This window comes from Canis lupus, chromosome 14 (genome assembly GCF_011100685.1).
Source record: "Canis lupus familiaris isolate Mischka breed German Shepherd chromosome 14, alternate assembly UU_Cfam_GSD_1.0, whole genome shotgun sequence".
NCBI classification, from domain to species: Eukaryota; Metazoa; Chordata; class Mammalia; order Carnivora; family Canidae; genus Canis; species Canis lupus.
The window spans coordinates 839,391-865,389 of record NC_049235.1 but is presented as its reverse complement, the minus strand read 5'-3'; the positions used below and the strand labels follow the sequence as shown (position 1 = coordinate 865,389).

Here is a 25,999-nt window from a genome sequence, read left to right as displayed (position 1 = left end):
AGTCTGCTAAGCCTCTCTTTGCTGCTACTAACACACAACCATGGAAAATGGGATAAGGAGAGGGAAATGAACCTTTGACTGGCTGATGGTTCAAAGAAATGTATCTTGCTCCCTAAAAAAATGTTACCAGAAGGAAATAAAGTAACTATCACGATTATCTTCATGACATGCTAATAATCGGAATTAGTATTTTTTCTTTTCTAGGGACAAAACGTTATGTGAGGGACTTCTCTTGCTTTTTTCAAACCCTCCTGCTGTCCTGTGTATCTACTTCCACTGTGTATCTCTATCCACTTTTTGTCACCTGATTTTTTAGATTGCTTTGTTCACTATCCTTGTTAAACAAATGTGGCAAATGATAGTTATCATTTTGTATATACCTTTTTACTGTATTTTATCCAGAAAATAGTATATTTAAATATTTGCACACTCTGATTTCACATATCTCTTTACTCATTCAAACTTTCCCTATTTTTTTCTACTTCATATTTCAAAAATACGTCTCTCAAAAGTTTTTCCTTATATGATCAAGGACATTTTTTAAAGGGACAAGAATTTAAAGTTTATTTAGTAATACACCATTCTCAGAGCACCAAGTTTTATAAATGAAAGTCAAAGACAAACATAACTCAGTGTACACATTCTTTATTTCTTAAGAGTCCAGTTTACTTATGTCAAGAACCCCATTTCCAATCATATATTAAAATGTAGAACAAGTATATACAGGTTTTGTTCTGTTTTGGTTTTCCTTCAGTTTATTTTCTCTCCTGTATCAAGGAACATTTTGCCTTCCCCTTCCCCTCATATTCTTACTTGGAGAGATATGAGATAATTTACAGATTTATTTTGTTGAGGGTGGTTTAATTCCCCTTCCACTTCTTCAGCAGAGTTTCCCTTACTTCTTTATTACGGAGAGTGTAGATGAAGGGATTTAGAACTGGAGTCACCACAGTGTTCAGGACATGAATGGCTTTGGTCAGGTCCAAGGACTCTTTGATGGAGAGGCGGACATGAAGAAAGATGGTGGACCCATACCAGATGAGCACCACAGTGAGATGTGAAGAGCATGTGGAGAAGGCTTTGCTCCTGCTGCTGGCCGAAGGGATCCTGAGAATTGTGCTGATGATATAGATGTAGGAGACCAAGGTGATGAGGCATGAACTCAGGATGACCACAAAAGCAATCACAAAGGCCACGAGTTCCACGGCCTGTGTGCTGGTACAAGCCAGGGTGATCCAGGGTGCAATGTCACAGAAGAAGTGGTTGATAGTGCGGGAACCACAGAAGGACAGGGTGCTGATGAGAGCTGTGGGCACTGAAATGGCCAGAAAACCGCACAGCCATGATCCCAGGGCTAGCTGTGCTGAGAGCAGGCTATTCATGATGGCCCCATAGTGTAGAGGATAGCAGATGGCCAGATAGCGGTCGTAAGCCATGGCTGCCAGGAGGAAGTACTCTGTGCAGCCCAATGAGAAAACAAGGTACATCTGCAAAAGGCAGCCAGTAAATGTTATGGTTTGGCTTCTCCCCAGAAGGATGGCCAGGGCTTTGGGGACTGCAGCTGTGGTATACCAAATCTCCAAGAAAGAAAGGTTGCTCAGAAAGAAGTACATCGGGGTATGTAGCTGGTGGGAGGTACTCACCAGCATCAAGATAGCCATGTTCCCACCCACTGTGAGAATGTACATTACCAGAAAAAGCATAAAGAGAGATAGCTGAAGGACCTGGGACCCAGGAAAGCCCAGCAGGAGAAAATCCTGGTGACGGGTTGCATTGTCTGTGCCCATTGAAAATACTGAGGTATACCTGTAAATAGAGACCATTCACTGAGGCTTTTAATCCAATCACACAGTCCTAGAGAAATAAAAGGATTCATTAGCGTGCCTCAGTAACTGAACGCAGACTAACAGTCTAACATGTTGAGTGCCTGCTTTGTATTTGGAACTATGTATGGCTAATATAAAGTAATTTAATAATATGGATATAGATGTGCTATTATCACCAATTAGTGGTTGAAGAGACTTCTGTGAGAAACGTTTTAGCATTTTTTACAAAGACTGCACCCATGGTTACACTTCAGATCCAATATTCAAATGCAGTCTTTGGACCTGCATCATCCCATTCTCAACATGCCCAAGAATAGCCATAGATCACATCTAAACACACAGAAGGATAATCATGTCACTTGACACAGTTCACTATTTTGTTACTAGACATTTTCTACCTGGTCCTTAAATGAAAATACGTTTTCCTCCTTTTTTTTCTTTGTGTCTCGAATGTAGATTCTTGTCACATTAATATTTGACACTTCGAATTTTGAATTGGTCTTCTAATTTATAACTTCTGACCTCAAAAATAATGTTTAGAAGTAAAATATAAGAAGTTTTAAATTAGTATAAACTTACTTTTGTCTTCTCTGACCTTGCAAATGCCATGTTTAAACTTACTAATGTGGTAAATTCTTTGCACCAAAAAGTATTTCCATATTGAACAATGCACTTAAGGCAGCTATTTCCTGAATCTAAGACATCTTGATATTTATTTGGAATGATTACATTGAGAACAGGATAAAAGCAGATCATTTTGAAACTAGTTTTTTTTAAGATTTTATTTATTTATTCATGAGAGACCCAGAGAGAGGCAGAGACACAGGCAGAGGGAGAAGCAGACTCCCTGCAGGGAGCCCAATGTGGGACTCAATCTCAGGAACCCGGGATCACAGCCCAAGACAAAGGAAGACTCTCAATCACTGAGCCATCCAGGCACCGGCAAAACTAGTTATTTTTTTTTATTTTTATTTATTATTTATGATAGTCACAGAGAGAGAGAGAGAGAGGCAGAGACACAGGCAGAGGGAGAAGCAGGCTCCATGCACCGGGAGTCTGACGTGGGATTCGATCCTGGGTCTCCAGGATCGTGCCCTGGGCCAAAGGCAGGCGCCAAACCGCTGCGCCACCCAGGGATCCCAAAACTAGATTTTTTAAAAAGGATTCTTTAAGTTCTAGTTACTCAACACAGAGCGTAATATTAGATTCAGGTGTATATTCAGTGATTCCATGGTTATATACAACATCCAGTGCTCATGACAAGTGCACTCTTTAATCTCCATCACCTAACTAATTGGAATTTAAATAAAAACTTAAATATAGGGATCCCTGGGTGGCACAGCGGTTTGGCGCCTGCCTTTGGCCCAGGGCGCGATCCTGGAGACCCGGGATCGAATCCCACGTCAGGGTCCCGGTGCATGGAGCCTGCTTCTCCCTCTGCCTGTGTCTCTGCCTCTCTCTCTCTCTGTGACTATCATAAATAAATAAAAAAATTAAAAAAAAACTTAAATATATACCAGTTAATTTAGATTTAATCAAGAATAATTGAGTGACAGAAAAATAATGACGATCATTTTTACTATGCAATATATAATATTAAGTCCATTTTTAAAAACTTCAGATATTGAAAATACGTTTCTCTTTGTCATTAAGATCATCAGTTTCCTCTTATGTTACCATTAAATAAAGGACTTTAAACAAATTTGTGTAATCCATTTCTGAATGCTTCTTTTTGAGGACAGAACATATAAATTAGAAAATTATTTAGGATCTCCTATTGTCAAACATGCAGGTGGCTAACACCTACACTTGAGAAGCAGTTTGAACAAAGTCTAAGTGGACCTGGTGCCTCAATCTCCATATTCCCTTATGAAAGAAGGTCCCCTCTCTCCATCCTCACCTATCACATCTTATACCCTCCAAAAGAAATATCATCTCCATAAATCTTAGAAGAAACATTACATGTATCTAATGTCAACAGGCATATTTATATGGGTCCACATGGTAGGTAATACCTCAGTTATGGCAGAATGGGACTTCAATGTCTTCTAGAGAAGTAATCCCGAGATCTAATGGATGTGTGAATCACTTGTGGGTGATGTCAAAATAAAGATTCTAATTCACTCATCTGGAGTCAGTCCTGTGATTCTGCACTGCACACAAATTTACAGAAGGCCTCCCTGGCTGAGGACTCTAATCTGAGGAGCAAGGATCTAATATCTTTATATATATTTTTTAATGAAGAATATGAAGATCATGGTGATGACATGACTCTTCCCAGGTTTGTCTGGTAATAAAGGATCTAGATTATTAATTGATTATCCTAATTAAAAAAATAATTATATCTTAATTTAGACATTGAAGGATGAGACAGAACAATAAAAAACATAAAAGGTGCTCATCAGCAAATATGCTAAATAATGGCTTTCACAAATTTCTTAAAGCTATTATATCCAACATCTGTATCACTCACACCCAACCAATATATGTAACAATTTTCTAGCTCAAAGTATTGATGGCTATTGTTAATGTCTTTGGTATTTAATTAATCTCTAAAAATTTAGTTGAGGAGCTGCCATATAAATGTAAATTCATAATAACAGCTAACAGCATCCAATCGAGAGTGTATGCTTACTTGGAAGTCATTAGGCTATTTTCTAACACGATTATTGTAAATCCTATTACTTTGGTTTTATTCTTATTCTACTAATTTTAAAGATGAGAAAACGGAAACACATAGATGCTACAGAAGCTGCCCCCAGTGGAGTTGTGACTGTCAGTTCTGTAAGTTCAATAGCAGAGCCACAGCACTTTGGAGCTGCTACTTTTAGAGATTCTTTTTAAATAGGTCTCTGCTAAAAAATAAAATAAAATAAAATAAAATAAAATAAAATAAAATAAAATAAAATAAAATAAATAAAATAAAATAAAAAAATAAATAGGTCTCTGCTATGTCTGACAGGTTCAAATAAATTATATTTTTATTTATATTCAAATAGAATTCATTGTCAATGCCATTCTAAGATCTATTAGTATGAAAGGATTCTATCTTAAATCAATAAGTAATGTGAATAAAATAATTATACTATCATTTTCCATTTTCAAAATCAAAAAACCATGTAATGACTACAGATCAGAGAATAAATAGAATATCCATTAATATATTATGAAATGGCATTCTCAGATTTAATTTCCAATTATATTGTTGAATCTGTCACATGTCATGAAGTAATAATATTTACTTGATATATGTGATAACTATGTTCCATATTTTAAAGCTTGCATATATTGCTGTGTTTTGAATATATTTAGTATTAATTCTAAGATGAAAAATCTATGGGGATTTTGACATATGACAAAGTTTCTTAAAACTTAGTTTTATTTACTGGTTTTAAATAGTCTTTTGGTTTCTCAATTAAATAATCAGTTTAGGGACACCTGAGTGGCACAGGGGGTTAAGTGACTGTCTTCAGCTCAGGTCATGATGCCAGGATCCTCCAGGTATGGAGTCACACAGTGGGCTTCCAGCTCAGCGGGGAAACTTCTCCCTCTCCTTCTGCAGCTACCCCTGCTTATCCTCCCTTTTTCTCTGTCTCAAATAAATAAATAAAATATTTTTAAAAAGAGAAAAAAATCAGTTGATCTTTTTTATAAGAAAGTATTTGAATTTTTAACAATTTACTGACAGAGTTCAGTAAATAATTTTAATTTCTTACATCTGGAAAATGATTTTTGAATACATAAAAAACATTTTTTTTCATTTAAGCATGCACTATTTTAGCAAAAATAACTACATTTATATTGTTTCTGAATCATAGGAAATTTCAGATATTAATTAAATGTTATGATGTCTATATATTATAGAACAAATCTGTGACAACAAATTTACCCATTCATTGATCAAGTATTGAATAGAATACAAGTGACACAGAATAACCCTGTTCACTTACCCAGTTGTCATACTTTTTACCATACACATAAAATTCATAAATTCTGTCTTTGTACTTTATCCTTTCCGTTTTTTTTCTTCCATGATATTCTTAATTTTAAAGTATTGTATTTCTACTACAAACATTTTATCTCCCTTTCTTCTTTTTCATTTGGTTATCTTAAAATTTTACACAATTTTCTTTCAATAGTCAGTACTGTTTGATCAGCTTAAGTTTCCATAGCTTTTGAAACTTGTTCTTAGTCTTTCTCTATTTTTTTCCTCCTTTTTTTCTGATCAAACTCAGTCTTAGCTACATTCAACTTTAGTTTCGTGTTTTACATTTTCTCAATCTCCATCTTCCACTTAATGACTTCCATACCGAAAATAATTTGCTGTTGAGTAATTACTTATATGTGCATGAATCTTATGGGAGAAGGTGACAATTTAGTTCTCTCTCTTGAGTACTTAGGGCTAGCTCAAGAAGAGATCTTTCCAAACGGGGGTTTCAAATTATTTTCAAGCATTTGATTTAAATAACATTATAATTTAATAAAGATTCTACATGGAACAGGAAAGGATATTTTCTTGGGATTACAAATATCAATGTGGATCTTTTTTCTCTGTGCAGGTTCTTAGAAAATACAAATATTCAATGGATTCTAATAATTTCTGAAAATCTTTAAAGTTTTTCAAAATTTTAATTCCAATATAGTTAACATATAATGTTAGTTGCTAGTGTACAACATAGTGATTTAACAATTCTATACATAACACAGGCTCATCAGGACAAGTGCACTCCATTCCCATCACCTATTTGACCCATCTCCCCACTTATCTCCCCTCTGGTAACCATCAGTTTGTTCCTTACAGTTAAGAGATTGTCTCCTGGTTTGCCTCTCTGGTTTTGTTTTTTTGTTGTTGTTGTTTTCCTTTAGTTTATCTTCTGTTTCTCCTAAATTCATTTACTTTGTCCTGAAGTTCCATATGTGAGTGAAATGATATAATACTTGTCTTACTCTGACTGACTTATTTCACTTAGCATAATAGTCACCTGTTCCATCCATGTCATGGCAAATGGCAATATTTCATTCTTTTGCATGACTAAGTAATATCTAACTCTACATCTAAATCTACACCTATATCTGTCTATATCTACATTGATCTCTCCCACAAGTGCTTTGGATCTAGGTCTAAGGCCGGTAGATGAGAGGGTAGTGCAAACCTGGTCTTCAGGAATGCTGGTTGCTCACCATTCACTACATAGGTTTTTTTTTTTTTTTTACATAGCTTTTTATTGGTCCCTCCACTCCACTTGTTCCTCCCGTGGGTGGGAGGTTACTCACTAGCTGCAGGCCCAGAATATTTGGGTCTCCAAATTCAGTAGAGCACATTTCCATGGCACCTCCTCACCTAGAGTGGAGCTAGCTTCTAACTCCCATAGGTGAGAGGCTATGTTGATAGCTGCTTTCATGGAATGCTCCTTCTAAGTGGTAAGCACAGCGCCTTTCCATTGCATCACCACACCTAATATTCAGAAAGGATCTTAACCAGTATGTGTGAGTCTAGTGGAAATGGTATACAAGAATGATCAATTCTCTGAGTCAAAGCAAGATCCTTCCATTGTGTCCCATGTTAAAAAATCTTCCTAATTCCCGACGTGAAAAGCTAGATGAAAGCTGCATTCAGAGAATTCTTCTTTCTCAGACTTAAGTACAGTATACCTCTAGTGATCCCAAAGCCACCCACTGTCGAGGTGGTCAGGCTTCTTTTTATTTTCTTAGTTTTTTAATCCATTTTTAAAAGATTTTTTTTAAATCTTTTTAAAGAGACAGAGAGGAAGAGGGGCAGAGTCATTGGCAAGGGAGAAGCAGGCTCTTTACAGTAGATGGATGCGGAAATCAATCCCGGATCCCAGAATAACCACCTGAAATCAGCCACCCAGCTACTGAGTAGCCCAGGTGACCCCAGGCATCTTTTGCTTAGAGACAAGTTAACAGCTGATTCAAGGAACCCTTCTTTCTTGGAGTTATGTACAGTACACTTCCAATGGCCTGCACATCAACTGTTGACATAGATTCTAATTGCTTATGTTAGAGTCTTGTCAGAAGCTGCATGTATTGAACACTTGTTTCTCAGAGTGCAGTAGGCTGCATTTCCGTGAGCCCGCACAGGTACCTTGATCTAGAGTTGAAGGCCAGGAGGAGAGAATATAGTGGAAAGCTGCTTTCCAGGATTTACAGTTGCTGACAGGTCACTACATTGAATTTCCATGGGCCTTCCAAAACTGTGGAGCTACCTTTATCCTTAAGTGGGGAGAGGCTAGTAGCAAGTTGCAGGCCCAGGACCACTTGTGTCTCAGAATTCATACATCACTATTCCATGGCAGTGCCTCACCTAGAATGGAACTAGCTTCTAACTCTCTTAGGTGAGAGGCTAGTTGAAAGCTGCATTCAAGGAATGCTTCTTTCTGAGTGTTGAGCACAGGGCCTGTACCTCAGAGTTCCACACCTACTGCGGACGTAGTTTCTAACTCCCCTATGTTAGAGGCTTTTCAAGAGCTGCCTGCAAGGAATGCTTGTTTCTCATAGCGCAGTAGGCTTCACTTCCTATGAGCCTCCACTGGGGCTTTTGATCTAGATTTTAAGGAGAGTAGGTGAGAGGATAATGCAAAGCTGCTCTCCAAGAACACGGGTGGCTCACAGTGCACTATGTAGCATTTTCATGGGCCCTCCACTCCTGTGCAGCTAGTTTCCTCCTCCCAAGGGTGAGAGGCTACTCCCAAGCTGCAGGCCTAGAATGCTTGGGTCTCTGAATTCAGTACAGCATATTTCCATGGTGCCTCCTCACCTTGACTGGAGTTAGCTTCTGACTCCCCTAGGTGAGAGGCTAGTTGATAGCTGCTTTCATGCAATGCTCCTTCTAAGTGGTAAGCACAGTGTCTTTACATTGTATCACCACAACTAATGTTCAGAAAGTTTCCTAAACAGTATGTGTGAAAATAGTGGAAATCACATACAAGAATGACTGATTCTCCGAGGTAAAGCAGATTCCTTCCATCGTGCCCCTTGTTAAGATACTTCCTACATCCCTGATGTGAAAAGCTAGTTGAGGAGGTGGGCAAGATGGCGGAAAAGTAGGGTCCCCAAGTTACCTGTCCCCACCAACGTACCTAGATAACTTTCAAATCATCTTGAAAACCTACAAATTTGGCCTGAGATTTAAAGAGAGAACAGCTGGAATGCTACAGTGAGAAGAGTTGGTGTTTCTATCAAGGTAGGAAAACAAAAAAATAAAGAAATAAAAAAGCATCCAAAGGGGAGGGGGCCCCCACGAGGAACTGGCTAAGGCCGTGGGGCGAGTGCCCCCAGCCAGGAAAGCCAAGTCCCTGAGAGCAGGAGCTTTACCAATATTCCCTGACAGAAAGGCACTCGCAGGAAGCTCGGGATCCCAGGAGGGGCGGGGATGCACTCAGGCTCCCAGGAGCACTAACAGAGGAACTGCGCGACACACACCGCCGTTGGAGCTCCCTAAAGTGCTGCAGCGCATGCCCAGCGGGGCCTTAGGAACAGTTCCCATGGCTGCTCAGGCAGCTGCTCTGCGGGGAGGGGTCTGCGGGGCCACAGGAGCAGGATTCCAGCGGTGCAGGTCCTAAAGCCCAGGGTGCTGGGGGACACAGCCCAAAAACCGGCACTCCCCCTGAGAGAGGCAGAGGCCAGGAGGACAGAGGAGAGCAAGGATGATCCTACTGCCCCCAGAGCATCCAGGCCCCTGCAAACTGGGAACTGCAGTAGTTACTGCAAGAGATGACTCCAAACCTGGAGAGCTGGCTGCTGCCACTGTTGATCCTACTCCTGGTGTCGCCTGGTACCTGGGACTGACAAGGGGCCTCACAGGATAAACAGCTCATATTGAGCCCTGCACCTGGCAGAGGGATGGGGAGCTTCCCCAGATGTGCACACCTCGGAATCAGCACAGCAGACACCTCCCCCAGAAGACCAGCTAGAAGGACAGGGGAAAAGCAATTTATTGACAAAGAAGCATTGGAAAATTCCAGGAGAACTCAAGGGATACAGAGTATATAGAATCAGAGGATACTCCCCCTTGTTTTTTGTTTTGTTTCTTCCTCCAGCTTTTTTTCTCTCTTTTTCTCCCTTTTCCAGTACAACTTGTTTTTTACCACTCTGCACTGACCAAAATGACTAGAAGGAAAAACTCACCACAAGAGGAGGGGCAAGATGGCAGAAGAGTAGGGTCCCCAAGTCACCTGGCCCCACCAAATTACCTAGATAAACTTCAAATCATCCTGAAAACCTACAAATTTGGCCTGAGATTTATGAGAGAACAGCTGGAATGCTACAGTGAGAAGAGTTTGCGCTTCTATCGAGGTAGGAAGACGGGGGAAAAAAGAAATAAAGAAACAAAAGGCATCCAAGGGGGAGGGGCCCCGGAGGAGCTGGGCTGAGGCCGGGGCGAGTGTCCCCAGGACAGGAGAGCCCCGTCCCGGAGAAGCGGGAGCTGCACCAACCTTCCCGGGCGGAAAGGGGCTCGCAGGGAGTTAGAGCAGGACCCAGGAGGGCGGGGATGCCCTCGGGCTCCCGGGGACACTAACAGACACCTGCGCCCCGGGGGAGTGCTCCGAGCTCCCTAAGGGCTGCAGCGTGCACTGCGGGACGCGGAGCAGCTGGAGGGGCTCGGGGGCGGCTCCGCGGAGGGGGCTGCGGGGTAGGAGCGCGAATCCAACAGCGCAGGCCCTGGAGCACAGGGCGCCGGGACACAGCCCAGCATCCGGCCTCCCCCCGGGACAGGCAGAGGCCAGGAGGGCCCAGGACAGCAAGGACGCTCCTGCCCCGAGCTGAGCAGATCAGCGGCCCCGCCCCCAGATCATCCAAGCCCCTGCAGACAGAGAGCTCCGGAGTTACTGCGGAGGCTGACTCTAGGGCTCCAGAGCTGGCCGCCGCCACTGCGGTTGTCCCTCCTGGGGCCTCACCGGGTAAACAACCCCCAATAAGCCCTGCAACAGGCAGGGGGCGGAGCAGCTCCCCCAAGTGCTCACACCTGAAAATGAGCACAACCGGCCCCTCCCCCAGAACCAGCTAGACGGACAAGTTCCAGGGGAAGGCAAGGGACTTAAAGTATACAGAATCAGAAGATACTCCCCCATTTTTTTTTGTTTTGTTTTTTGTTTTTCTTTTTTTTTCTTTTGCTTTTTGATTTGTTTGCTTCCACCACACAATTTTTTCCTCTTTCTTTTTCTTTCTCTTTTTTTCTCTTTTTTTTTCTTTTTTTCTTCCTTTTTTTCTCTTTTTCTCTTTTCTTTCCTTCTTTCTCTCCTCTCTTTTTCTCCCTTTCCCAATACAACTTGCTTTTGGCCACTCTGCACTGAGCAAAATGACTAGAAGGAAAATCTCCCCTCAAAAGAAAGAATCAGAAACAGTCCTCTCTCCCACAGAGTTACAAAACCTGGATTACAACTCAATGTCAGAAAGCCAATTCAGAAGCACTATTATAAAGCTACTGGTGGCTCTAGAACAAAGCATAACAGACTCAAGAGACTTCATGACTGCAGAATTTAGATCCAACCAGGCAGAAATTAAAAATCAATTGAATGAGATGCAATCCAAACTAGAAGTCCTAACGACGAGGGTTAATGAGGTGGAAGAAGGAGTGAGTGACATAGAAGACAGGTTGATGGTAAGAGGGAAACAGGAAAAAAGAGACAAACAAAAGACCATGAGGATAGATTAAAGGAAATAAATGACAGCCTGAGGAAGAAAAACCTTCATTTAATTGGGGTTCCGGAGGGCGCTGAAAGGGAAAGAGGGCCAGAATATGTATTTGAACAAATCATAGCTGAACACTTTCCTAATCTGGGAAGGGAAACAGGCATTCAGATTCAGGAAATAGAGAGATCGCCTCAAAAAAGTAATAAAAACCGTTCAACACCTCAACATTTAATAGTGAAGCTTGCAAATTCCAAAGATAAAGAGAAGATCCTTAAAGCAGCAAGGGAAAAGAAATCCTTGACTTTTATGGGGAAGAGTATTAGGGTAACGGCAGACCTCTCCACAGAGACCTGGCAGGCAAGAAAGGGCTGGCAGAGCATCACCTTAATTCCAAAACCAGACAAACACCCCACCAAAAAGGAGAATTACAGACCAATATCCCTGATGAACATGGATGCAAAAATTCTCAACAAGATACTAGCCAATAGGATCCAACAGTACATTAAGAAAATTATTCACCATGACCAAGTAGGACTTATCCGCGGGACACAAAGCTGGTTCAACACTCCTAAAACAATCAATGTGATTCATCATATCACCAAGAGAAAAACCAAGAACCATAAGATCCTCTCATTAGATGCAGAGAAAGCATTTGACAAAATACAGCATCCTTTCCTGATCAAAACTCTACAGAGTGGAGGGATAGAGGGAACATTCCTCAACATATTAAAAGCCATCTACGAAAATCCCACAGCAAACAGCATTCTCAATGGGGAAGCACTGGGAGCCTTTCCCTAAGATCAGGAACAAGACAGGGATGTCCACTCTCACCACTGCTATTCAACATACTGGAAGTCCTAGCCTCAGCAATCAGACAACAAAAAGACATTAAAGGCATTCAAATTGGCAAAGAAGAAGTCAAACTCCCTCTTCGCCGATGACATGATACTCTACATAGAAAACCCAAAAGCCTCCACCCCAAGATTGCTAGAACTCATACAGCAACTTGAAGTGTGGCAGGATACAAAATCAATGCCCAGAAGTCAGTGGCATTTCTAGACGCTAACAATGAGGCTGAAGAAAGAGAAATTAAGGAGTCAATCCCATTTACAATTGCACCCAAAAGCATAAGATACCTAGGAATAAACCCAACCGAAGAAGGAAAGGATCTATACCCTAAAAACTACAGAACACTTCTGAAAGAAATCGAGGAAGACACCAAGAGATGGAAAAATATCCATGCTCATGGATTGGCAGAATTAGTATTGTGAAAATGTCAATGTTACCCAGGGCAATTTACACGTTTAATGCAATCCCTATTAAAAGTACCATGGACTTTCTTCAAAGAGGTAGAACAAATTGTTTTAAGATTTGTGTGGAAGCAGAAAAGACCCCGAATAACCAGGGGAATTAAAAAAAAAAAACATAGCTGGGGGCATCACAGTGCCGGATTTCAGGTTGTACTACAAAGCTGTGGTCATCAAGACAGTGTGGTACTGGCACAAAAACAGACACATCGATCAATGTAACAGAATACAGAATCCAGAGTGGACCCTCAACTTTATGGTCAACTAATATTCAATAAAGGAGGAAAGACTATCCACTGGAAGAAAGACAGTCTCTTCAATAAATGGTGCTGGGAAAATTGGACATCCACATGCAGAAGAAGGAAACTGGACCACTGTCTTTCACCATACACAAAGATAAACTCAAAATGGATGAAAGATCTAAATGTGAGACAAGAGTCCATCAAAATCCTAGAGGAGAACACAGGCAACACCCTTTTTGAACTTGGCCGCAGTAACTTCTTGCAAGATACATCACGAAGGCAAAAGAAACAAAAGCAAAAATGAATTATTGGGACTTCATCAAGATAAGAAGCTTTTCCACAGCAAAGGATACAGTCAACAAAGCTAAAAGACAACCTACAGAATGGGAGAAGATATTTGCAAATGACCTATCAGATAAAGGGCTAGTTTCCAAGATCTATATAGAACTTCTTAAACTCAACAGCAAAGAAACAAACAATCCAATCATGAAATGGGCAAAAGACATGAACAGAAATCTCACAGAGGAAGACATAGACATGGCCAACATGCATATGAGAAAATGCTCTGCATCACTTGCCATCAGGAAAATACAAATCAAAACCACAATGAGATACCATCTCACACCAGTGAGAATGGGGAAAATTAACATGGCAGGAAACCACAAATGTTGGAGAGGATGTGGAGAAAAGGGAACCCTCTTACACTGTTGGTGGGAATGTGAACTGGTGCAGCCACTCTGGAAAACTGTGAGGAGGTTCCTCAAAGAGTTAAAAATAGACCTGACTGACGACCCAGCAATTGCACTGTTGGGGATTTACCCCAAAGTTCAGATGCAATGAAACGCTGGGACACCTGCACCCCGATGTTTCTAGCAACAATGTCCACAATAGCCTAACTGTGGAAGGAGCTTCGGTGTCCATGGAAAGATGAATGGATAAATAAGATGTGGTTTTTGTATACAATGGAATATTACTCAGCCATTAGAAATGACAAATACCCACGATTTGCTTCAATGTGGATGGATTTAGAGGGTATTATGCTGAGTGAAGTAAGTCAATCGGAGAAGGACAAACATTATATGTTCTCATTCACTTGGGGAATATAAATAATACTGAAAGGGAATAAAAGGGAAGAGAGAAGAAATGTGTGGGAAATATCATAAAGGGAGACAGAACATAAAGACTCGTAACTCTGGGAAACGAACTAGAGGTGTTGGAAGGGGAGGAGGGCAGGGGGTGGGTTTGAGTGGATGTCAGGCTCTGAAGGGGGCACTTGACGGGATGAGCACTGGGTGTTATTCTGTATGTTGGCAAACTGAACACCAATAAAAATAAATTTATTATTTAAAAAAATCTTTAAAAATTAAAAATTAAAAAATAATAAAAATAAAAATAAATAAGAAAGTACAGATACCCACCATTTGCTTCAACATGGATGGAACTGGAGGGTATTATGCTGTGTGAAATAAATCAATCGGAGAAGAACAAACATTATATGGTCTCATTCATTTGGGGAATATAAAAGATAGTGAAAGGAAATAAAGGTGAAATGAGAAAAAAGAAGTGGGAAATGTCAGAAAGGGAGACAGAACATAAAGACTCCTAACTCTGGGAAATGAACTAGGAGTGGTGGAAGGGGAGGTGGGTGGGGGGTGGGGGTGACTGGGTGGTGGGCACTGAGTTGGGCTCTTGACGGGACGAGTACTGGGTGTTATTCTGTATGTTGACAAATTGAACACCAATAAAAAATAAATTTATTATTTAAAAAAAATAAAAATATACAAATATAAAAAATGAGTCTCTTGAGACAGTGAATAGATGTTTCTTGCTTTTTTATCCAGTCTGAAACCCTATGTCTTTTGATGGGATCAAATACATTCCACTCACGTTCATAGTTACTATTTCAGAGATATACTGGAGATCCCTCGGTGTCCCAGCGGTTTAGCGCCTGCCTTTGGCCTAGGTTGTGATCCTGGAGTCCCTGGATCCTGTCCCACATCGGGCTCCCTGTCTGGAGCCTGCTTCTCCCTCTGCCCGTGTCTCTGCTTCTCTCCCTCTCTGTATCTTTCATGAATAAATAAATTAAAAAAATTTTTTAAATGAAAGAGATGAATTTAGTGTCATTGTAATATCTATTCAGTCTGTTTTGTGGATTATTTCTTTGGGCTTTCTCTTTCTTTTACAGGGCCCCCATTAACATTTCTTGCAGACCTGGTTTGGTGGTCACAGATGCTTTCAGTTTCTGCTTATCTTGGAAGCTCTTTATCTCTCCTTCTATTCTGAATGAGAGCCTTGCTGGATAGAGTATTCTTAGCTGCATGTTTTTCTCATTTAGGACCCTGAATATATTGTGCTAGCACTTTCTGGCCTTCCAGGTCTCTTTGGAGAGGTCCACTGTTGATCTGGTATTTCTCTCCAGATAAGTTAGGTATCTCTTGTCTCTTGCTGCTTTAAGAATCTTCCCTTTATTTCTGGAATTTACAACTTTCACTAATAAATGTCTAGGTGTTGAACTGTTTTTATTGATTTGGGGGGAACCTCTCTATCTCCTGGATCTGAATCCCTGTTTTCCTCCCCAAATTAGGGAAGTTCTCAGCCACGATTTGTTCAAATATCTTTCCTGGCTGTCTGTCCCTTTTGGCATTTTCTGAGACCCCAATTATACGTAGATTCTTCCTTCTGGAGCTATTATTTATTACTCTTAACCTTTCCTCATGGTCTTTTAATTGTTTTTCTCTTTTTACACCAGCTTTCTTCTTTGCCATCAACTTGTCTCCTATGTCATTCACTCTTTCTTCCACCTCATTAAGCCTCATCGTTAGGACCTCCAGTTTGGATTGCATCTCATTTAATTGATTTTTAAGTTCGGCCCGATTAGATACAAATTCTGCATCATAAAGTCTCTTGAATCATTATTCTTGTCCAGAGTCACCAGGAGCTTTGTAACTGTGCTTCTGACCTGGCTTTCTGATGTCGAATTGTAATCCGTATCCTATAACTTTATGGCAGAGAGTACTCTTTCTGATTCTTTATTTCGTGGTGAGTTCTTCCTTCTAGTCATTTTGCTCAGTTCAGAGTGGCTGTATGAGTGGGCTGAGTCAAGAATATCAACCATGACCTAAATAAATTTCACACTAGATGATTCTGACAGGTCAGAGACCAAAAATTGAAAACAAAATCAGAAAAAAAATAAAAGGACCAATAAAGTGAAAAGCAAATTTTAAAAAAAGGAGTATAAAAGGCCAAGAATCCCAAGGAAGAATAGAATAGAAAAAAGAAAAAATGGAGAATAAAAAGGGGGGACTAGGAGATGGTGGTGGTGATGAAGTTGTAGTGAAGAGAGAATGTAATCTACCTGAGGGGTTCTAGAGGGTGATCATCTTGTTTCTGGGTATATTAAGTTCTTTATGTTAGACAACTCTTAATCCCAAATTTATATAAAACAGAAATACTTGTAGAAGGTCCCAACATTGAACATCAAAACATAAATGAGATAAAAGAGGGGGGAAGAATGGGAAACAGCAATCTCACAGAATGATCCAGCATGGTGTACCCTTGGTGCTGGGTGCATGCTGGTCATGATTTAGAAGGTATTAACTTCCACCATTGTAGAACAAAATGAAGCAGAGAAAACAAAAAACACAAAATAAAAAAATATGTATCTTGTATATCTCCCAATATTCAGATGAGTATATTGAAGTGAATCTAAAAGTGGAAAATATATCTAGGACATGTAATTGTAGAAACAGGAAAGTTAAAATGGAAGAATCTTAAAAATGAAGAGGTGGTAAAATATTGTAGTTAAGGTGGGAAAAGAGAAAAAAATTGGAAATTTACAGTCTGATATAAAAATGAATTGTACTTCATTAGGTAAGAAGCTTCTGCACAGCAAAAGAAACAGTCAACAAAATTCAAAGACAACCTACAGAATGAGAGAAGATATTTGCAAATGAACTATCAGATAAAGGACTAGTATCCAAGATCTATAAAGAATTTATTAAAATCAACAACAAAGAGGCAGAGGCGAGGCAAGATGGCTGAAGAGAAGGGTCCCCAATCACCTGTCCCCACCAAATTACCTAGATAACCTTCAAATAATCCTGAAAATCTACTAATTCAGCCTGAGATTTAAAGAGAGAACAGCTGGAATGCTACAGTGAGAATTGTTCAGGCTTCTATCAAGGTAGGAAGACGAGGAAAAAGAAATAAAGAAACAAAAGGCATCCAAGAGGGAGGGGCCCCACGAGGACCCAGGCGAAGGCCACGGCCAGTGTCCCCAGGACAAGAAAGCCCCGTCCTGGGGAAGCAGGGGGTTCACCAATCTTCCCGGGAGTTGGAGCAGGATCCCAGGAGGGGCGGGGATGCCCTCAGGTTCCCAGGGACACTAACAGAGCACCTGCGCCCCAGGGAGAGCCCGCAACACCCCCCATCGGAGCTCCCTAAAGGGCTGCAACGCATGCCCGGCTGACCTCGGGAGCAGGTTGGAGGCGGCTCCGCAGCGGCTCAGCGCGGAGGGGGCTGCACGGCCCTGGGAGTTCTGCAGAGGCTCTGTGCAGAACGGGCTGCGTGGCCCTGGGAGCGGGAATCCAACAGCGAAAGCCCGGGAGAAAACGGCACCGGGGACACAGCCCAGGATCCGGCACTCCCCCCGGGAAAGGAGAAGCCAGGATAGCACAGGACAGCAAAGACACTCCTGCCCCACGCTAAGCAGATCAGCGGCCCCGCCCCCGGAGCATCCAGGCCCCGGCAGACTGAGAGCTCTGTTGTTACTGCAGGAGCTGATTCCAGGGCTCCAGAGCTGGCCACTGCCACTGCTATACTTCCTCTGGGGCCTCACAGGGTAAACAACCCCACTGAGACTCAGAGTGGCCTCACCGGATAAACAGCTTAAACATCTTTCACTGAGCCCTGCATTAGGCAAGGAGCTGAGCAGCTCCCCCAAATGCTAACACCTGAAAAACAGCACAGCAGGCCCCTCCCCCAGAAGACCAGCTACACCGACAGGGGAAAAAAAAATTATTGACCAAACAACACTGGAAAGTTCCAGGGGATTTACACTATACAGAATCAGAGGATACTCCTCATTATTTTTTGTTTTTTTTGTTTTTGTGGTTTTTTTTTTTTTTGACTTCTGTATGCTTACCCCGCCTCTTTTTTCTTTTTTTCTCTTTATTTTCTTCTTTTTTTCTTTTTTCTTTTTTTCAGCTTATTTCCTTCTTTCTCCTCTCTTTTTTCACCTTTACCCAATACAACTTGATTTTGGCCATATGCACTCAGCAAAATAACTAGAAGGAAAACCTCACCTCAAAAGAATAAATCAGAAACAGTCCTCTCTCCCACAGAGTTACAAAATCTGGATTATAATTCAATGTCAGAAAGCCAATTCAGAAGCACTATTATAAAGCCACTGGTGGCTCTAGAAAAAAGCATAAAGTACTCAAGAGACATCATGACTGCAGAATTTAGATCTAATAAGGCAGAAATTGAAAATCAATTAAATGAGATGCAATTTAAACTACAGGTCCTAACGACAAGGGTTAATGAGGTAGAAAATGAGTGAGTGAAATAGAAGACAAGTTGATGGCAAAGAGGGAAACTGAGGAAAAAAGAGACAAACAATTAAAAGACCATGAGGATAGATTAAGGGAAATAAACGACAGCCTGAGGAAGAAAAACCTACGTTTAATTGGGGTTCCCGAGGGTGCCAAAAGGGACAGAGGTCCAGAATATGTATTGGAACAAATCATAGCTGAAAACTTTCCTAATCTGGTAAGGGAAACAGGCAATCAGATCCAGGAAACAGAGAGCTCCCCCACCCTAAAATCAATTAAAAACCGCTCAACACCTCGACATCAAATAGTGAAGCTTGCAAATTCCAAAGATAAAGAGAAGATCCTTAAAGCAGCAAGAGACGAGAAATCTCTAACTTTTATGGGGTGAAATATTAGATTAACAGCAGACCCATCCACAGAGACCTGGCAGGCCAGAAAGGGATGGCAGAATATATACAGGGTACTAAATGAGAAGAACATGCAGCCAAGAATACTTTATCCAGCAAGGCTCTCTAATTCAAAATGGAAGGAGAGATAAAGAGCTTCCAAGACAGGTAGGAACTGAAAGAATATGTGACCAACAAACCAGCTCTGCAAGATATTGAAAGGGGACTCTTAAAATTCATCTTTAAGGGATCCCTGGGTGGCACAGCGGTTTGGCGCCTGCCTTTGGCCCAGGGCGCGATCCTGGAGACCCGGGATTGAATCCCACATCGGGCTCCCGGTGCATGGAGCCTGCTTCTCCCTCTGCCTGTGTCTCTGCCTCTCTGTGTGTGTGTGTGTGACTATCATGAATAAATAAATAAAATCTTTAAAAAACATTCATCTTTAAGAGGAGTCCAATGGAGCAAACCACAAAAACAGGGACTGAATAGGTATCATTATGACACTAAACTCATGTCTTTCAATAGTAACTCTGAGCGTGAATGGGCTTAATGACCCCATCAAAAGGTGCAGGGTTTCAGACTAGATAAAAAAGCAGGACCCATCTATCTCCTGTCTACAAGACACCCATTTTAGACAGAAGGACACCTACAACCTGAAAATAAAAGGTTAGAGAACCATTTAACATTCAAATGGTCCTCAAAAGAAACCAGGTGTGGGCATCCCCATATCAGATAAACTAAAATTTACCCTGAAGACTGTAGTGAGAGATGAAGAGGGATACTATATCATACTTAAAGGATCTATCCAACAAGAGGACTTAGCAATCCTCAATATATAGGCCCCGAATGTGGGAGCTGCCAAATATATCAATTAATAACCAAAGTTAAGACATACTTAGATAATAATACACTTATATTTGATAACTTCAATCTAGCGCTTTCTACACTCGATAGGTCTTCTAAACACAACATCTCCAAAGAAACGAGAGCTTTAAATGATACACTGGACCAGATGGATTTCACAGATATCTACAGAACTTTACATCCAAACTCAACTGAATACACATTCTTCTCAAGTACACATGGAACTTTCTCCAGAATAGACCACATACTGGGTCACAAATCGGGTCTGAACCGAAACCAAAAGATTGGGATCATCCCCTGTATATTCTCAGACCATAATGCCTTGAAATTAGAACTAAATCACAACAAGAAGTTTGGAAGGACTTCAAACACGTGGAGGTTAAGGACCATCCCGCTAAAAGATGAAAGGGTCAACCAGGAAATTAAGGAAGAATTAAAAAGATTCATGGAAACTAATGAGAATGAAGGTACAACTGTTCAAAATCTTTGGGATGCAGCAAAAGCAGTCCTGAGGGGGAAATACATCGCAATACAAGCATCCATCGAAAAACTGGAAAGAACTCACATACAAAAGCGAACCTTACACCTACAGGAGCTAGAGAAAAAACAGCAAATAGATCCTAACCCAGCAGAAGAAGAGAGTTAATAAAGATTCAAGCAGAACTCAATGAAACCGAGACCAGAACTGTGGAACAGATCAACAAAACCAGGAGTTGATTCTTTGAAAGAATTAATAAGATAGATAAACCATTAGCCAGCCTTATTAAAAAGAAGAGAGAGAAGACTCAAATTAATAAAATCATGAATGAGAAAGGAGAGATCACTACCAACACCAAGGAAATACAAATGATTTTAAAAAATATATTATGAACAGCTATATGCCAATAAATTAGGCAACCTAGAAGAAATGGATGCATTTCTGGAAAGCCACAAACAACCAAAACTGGAACAGGAAGAAATAGAACCTGAACAGGCCAATAGGGAGCAAATTGATGCAGTCATCAAAAACCTCCCAAGACACAAAAGTCCAGGGCCAATGGCTTCCCAGGGCAATTCTATCAAATGTTTAAAGAAGAAACCATACCTATTCTACTAAAGCTCTTTGGAAAGATAGAAAGAGATGGAGTACTTCCTAATTCGTTGTATGAGTCCAGCATCACCTTAATTCCAAAACCAGACAAAGACCCCACCAAAAAGGAGAATTACAGACTAATATCCCTGATGAACATGGATGTAAAAAATCTCAACAAGATACTAGCCAATAGGATCCAACAATACATTAAGAAAATTATTCACCATGACCAAGTAGGATTTATCCCCGGGACACAAGGCTGGTTCAACACTCGTAAAACAATCAATGTGATTCATCATATCAGCAAGAGAAAAACCAAGAACCATATGATCCTCTCAATAGATGCAGAGAAAGCATTTGACAAAATACCGCATCCGTTCCTGATCAGAGTGTCGGTATACAGGGAACATTCCTCAACATCTTAAAAGCCATCTACGAAAAGGCAACAGCAAATATCATTCTCAATGGGGAAGCACTGGGAGCCTTTCCCCTAAGATCAGAAACAAGATAGGGATGTCCACTCTCACCACTGCTATTCACATAGTACTGGAAGTCCTAGCCTCAGCAATCAGACAACAAAAAGACATTAAAGGCATTCAAATTGGCAAAGAAGAAGTCAAACTCTCCCTCTTCACTGATGACATGATACTCTACATAGAAAACCCAAAAGCCTCCACCCCAAGATTGCTAGAACTGATACAGCAATTTGGCAGCGTGGCAGGATACAAAATCAATGCCCAGAAATCAATGGCATTTCTATACACTAACAATGAGACTGAAGAAAGGGAAATTAAGGAGTCAATCCCATTTACAATTGCACCCAAAAGCATAAGATACCTAGGAATAAACCTAACGAAAGAGGGAAAGGATCTATACCCTAAAAACTACAGAACACTTCTGAAAGAAATTGAGGAAGACACAAAGAGATGGAAAAATAGTCCATGCTCATGGATTGGAAGAATTAATAGTGTGAAAATGTCAATGTTACCCAGGGCAATTTACACGTTTAATGCAATCCCTATCAAAATACCATGGACTTTCTTCAGAGAGTTAGAACAAATTATTTTAAGATTTGTGTGGAATCAGAAAAGACCGCGAATAGCCAGGGGAATTTTAAAAAAGAAAACCATGTCTGGGGGCATCACAATGCCAGATTTCAGGTTGTACTACAAAGCTGTGGTCATCAAGAGAGTGTGGTACTGGCACAAAAACAGACACAAAGATCAATGGAACAGTAGAGAACCCAAAAGTGGACTCTGAACTTTATGGTCAACTAATATTTGATAAAGGAGGAAAGACTATCCATTGGAAGAAAGACAGTCTCTTCAATAAATGAGGCTGGGAAAATTGGACATCCACATGCAGAAGAATGAAACTAGACACTCTGTTTCACCATACACAAAGATAAACTCAAAATGGATGAAAGATCTAAATGTGAGACTAGATTCCATCAAAATCCTAGAGGAGATCACAGGCAACACCCTTTTTGAACTCAGCCACAGTAACTTCTTGCAAGAAGAAACAAAAGCAAAAATGAACTATTGGGACTTCATCAAGATAAGAAGCTTTTGCACAGCAAAGGATACAGTCAACAAAACTCAAAGACAACCTACAGAATGGGAGAAGATATTTGCAAAGGACGTATCAGATAAAGGGCTAGTTTCCAAGATCTATAAAGAACTTATTAAACTCAACAGCAAAGAAACAAACAATCCAATCATGAAATGGGCAAAAGACATGAACAGAAATCTCACAGAGGAAGACATCAACACGGCCAACAAGCACATGAGAAAATGCTCTGCATCACTGGCCATCAGGGAAATACAAATGAAAACCTCAATGAAATACCACCTCACACCAGTGAGAATGGGGAAAATTAACAAGACAAGAAACCACAAATGTTGGAGAGGATGTGGAGAAAAGGGAACCCTCTTACACTGTTGGTGGGAATGTGAACTGCTGCAGCCACTCTGGAAAACTGTGTGGAGGTTCCTCAAAGGGTTAAAAATAGACCTGCCCTACGACCCAGCAATTGCACTGCTGGGGATTTACCCCAAAGATACAGATGCAATGAAAAGCCGGGACACCTGCACCCCGATGTTTCTAGCAGCAATGTCCACAATAGCCCAACTGTGGAAGGAGCCTCAGTGTCCATCGAAAGATTAATGGATGAAGAATATGTGGTTTATGTATTCAATGGGATATTACTCAGCCATTAGAAATGACAGATATCCACCATTTGCTTCAACGTGGATGGAACTGGAGGGTATTATGCTGAATGAAATAAGTCAATTTGAGAAGGACAAACATTATATGTTCTCATTTATTTGGGGAATATAAAAAATAATGAAAGGGAATAGAAGGGAAGGGAGAAGAATAGGGTAGGAAATATCAGTAAGGGAGACAGAACATAAAGACTCCTAACTCTGGGAAACCAACTAGGGGTGGTGGAACCGGAGGAGGGCGGGGGGTAGGGTGAATGGGTGGCGGGCAGTGAAGGGGGCACTTGACGGGATGAGCACTGGGTGTTATTCTGTATGTTGGCAAATTGAACACCAATAAAAAATAAATTTATTACTAAAAAAATAGATTTGCCTTACAACCCAGCAATTGCATTGCTGGGGATTTTCCCCAAAGATACAGATGCAGTAAAACACCGGGACACCTGCACCCCGATGTTTCTAGCAGCAATGTCCACAATAGCCAAACTGTGGAAGGAGCCTCAGTGTCCATCAAAAGATGAATGGATAAAGAAGATGGGGTTTATGTATACAATGGAATATTCCTCAGCCATTAGAAATGACAAATACCCACCATTTGCTTCGATGTGGATGGAACTGGAGGGAATTATTCTGAGTGATATAAGTCTTTCGGAGGACAAACATTATTTGGTCTCATTCATCTGGGGAATATAAACAATAGTGAAAGGGAATAAAGGAGAAAGGAGAAAAAATGATACATATAATTTAAACTTCCTGTTGTGAAAAGCTCTTCAGAGGGGCGTTCCAGGAAGGCCTATATCTCCTAGAGGTGGACAGCACCTTACATGACCCGTCCAAACTTACTAAGTAGCTGGGTTCAAAAACCACTCATTGAGAGTCCAGTGGATAGCTGAAATTAAGATAAGCTTCTGCTTAGGGTCCAAGACAGCCAGTTTCATTGTGTCTCAAGGCTAATGTGGCACTAGAACTTACCCCCACCTGGGAGGGGCTAACTGAAAGTTCCACTCAAGGAACGCTAGTTCCTTAGCGTTCAGGGGGTCACAGGGAATATGCACCTCTATACCAACTGAGGAGAGGTTGTGCTAACTCACACCAGTGACAGATTTGTGGTCAGCTACAGGCCAGGAAAGCTGCTTTCTTATTGAAGAGTACCTGGCCCCTGCCCTTGCCCCTCCCTCACAGAGGTTGGCCCTAGCTGCTAATCTCCCTCAGCTGTGAGGGATGGCATGTTCTGGATTCCCTCCAGAAGGGTCTGGTTCTCACACTGAAGCCCACAGCTTTGCCACTGCCCAGGCTTCTCTGTCTGCTGGGCTGAGAGGTTTGACTTTCCTCAGAGAAGACGCCAGTGGAGAGCTATAGCTCTTTATCATGTTAGCATCACCAATTGGCCATGGGCTTTTAAGAGTTTCATTTCTGAGCATCTCTCTCTCTGCCTTCTTTTCACCAGTGTGAATCCCTGATCCCACTTCACAGCGTCCACCCACCCCTGGATGGAAACTGTTCCCGTAAATCCTACATCCTGAGCATTATGAAAGCTACTGATGAGAAGCCCACAAGAGAGAAATCAAGCAAGTCATGTGACTCGGAAGGCTGGACATCAAGTGGGTTGAAAGTATTGACTGAACATCAGAAACTTGAAAAGAAGAGTTTTCTTTCAAAGGAATTCTTCCTCAGTTGGCTAAACTATGTGCATTCCTGGTATTTTTTCCACCTGGAGGGCAACTGAGCAGAAGGCTGCTCAGCAAGAGAAAGGTCACAGGTGAAGACTTCACATTTGTTTTTCAAGAACACGTATTTCAGGGCATCTGGCTATGGCTCCATCGGTCAGAGGAGCATGTGCCTCCACACATGATCGGCATGCCTCCTGAGTGCCAGCACCACATCAGATGGGTGTAGAAATGACCTCAACAAGCTAGACTGGTGGAGGATTAGGGACACTATGGCCCTCCGCTTTCACCTCTTCCGGGTCATTCAGGACTGATCCCAGGGAGTGGGATGGCTGGATCCTTCAGTAAGAGCGTGTGCAGCTTGCAAAGGCATCACCCCTATCCAGGGCATTTCTTGAGACAGCAGCTGAGAGTGGGGCAGCACCCTGAAGGGAGGAAGGCCATGAAAGAGGTCAAATCCAAAGATGCTGGAAACGACAGCATCCCTGAGGTACCACCTTGACCTCCACCCTCTCAGCGTCTGGGGCCTGACCCCAAGGATGACCTTTTTTAAAAAAAGATTTTATTTATTTATTTATTCATGAGAGACACAGAGAGGCAGAGAGAGAAGCAGGCTCCATACAGGGAGCCTGATGCAGGACTCGATCCCAAGACTCCAGGATCATGCCCTGGGAAGGCAGGTGCTCAACCCCTGAGCCGCCCAGGTGTCCCTCAGGAGGATGACCTTGATGTCACTCCTATGAAGATGGGGGTGGGGGGAAAGGAGCAGAGGAGTTTGTCCCTGACAAGCTTCACATGGCAGAGCCCTCCTGAGCAAACAAAGACCCCAAGGAGTGGCAAACCCTAAATGCTTGTCTATTGGGTTGAACAAGGAGAAGAGATATGGAAGGGCAACTCAACTATGTGGGGAGGCTAAAAGAACATAACGATTTTTTTTTAATAACAAGATCTGTTTGTCCAGAATTCTCATTTTCATGCTCAACTTCCTGTCCTTGAAGAAAAGAATGTCATTCACTCCCCTCCTGGCACTCCCCTCCAAGTCACCTTCCAGGGACATGGGAGGAGGTGTGCTTCTTGGGAGGAAATGAGGAGAGTCAGCACACCCCCCTAACACCTGCTGAAGGGGGGATGTGTTTTGTGTGTGTTTTTTTGCTGCTGCGGCTACTTTTTAAAAGTGTCTAACATTCAAAAAATTATTCTGGTTTCC

At 41.5% G+C, this 25,999-nt stretch overlaps 1 protein-coding gene across 1 annotated transcript in view; it reads right to left on the bottom strand.

Moving 5' to 3' along the window:
- Nucleotides 1-860: 860 nt before the first annotated feature.
- Nucleotides 861-25,999, bottom strand: part of OR6F1 (olfactory receptor family 6 subfamily F member 1) — a 70,158-nt gene continuing 45,019 nt past the window's right edge. The window contains exon 3 of the mRNA XM_038557524.1: nt 861-1,806. Coding sequence (XP_038413452.1) covers nt 861-1,806 — 946 coding nt within the window. The remainder of the gene's footprint in view (nt 1,807-25,999) is intronic.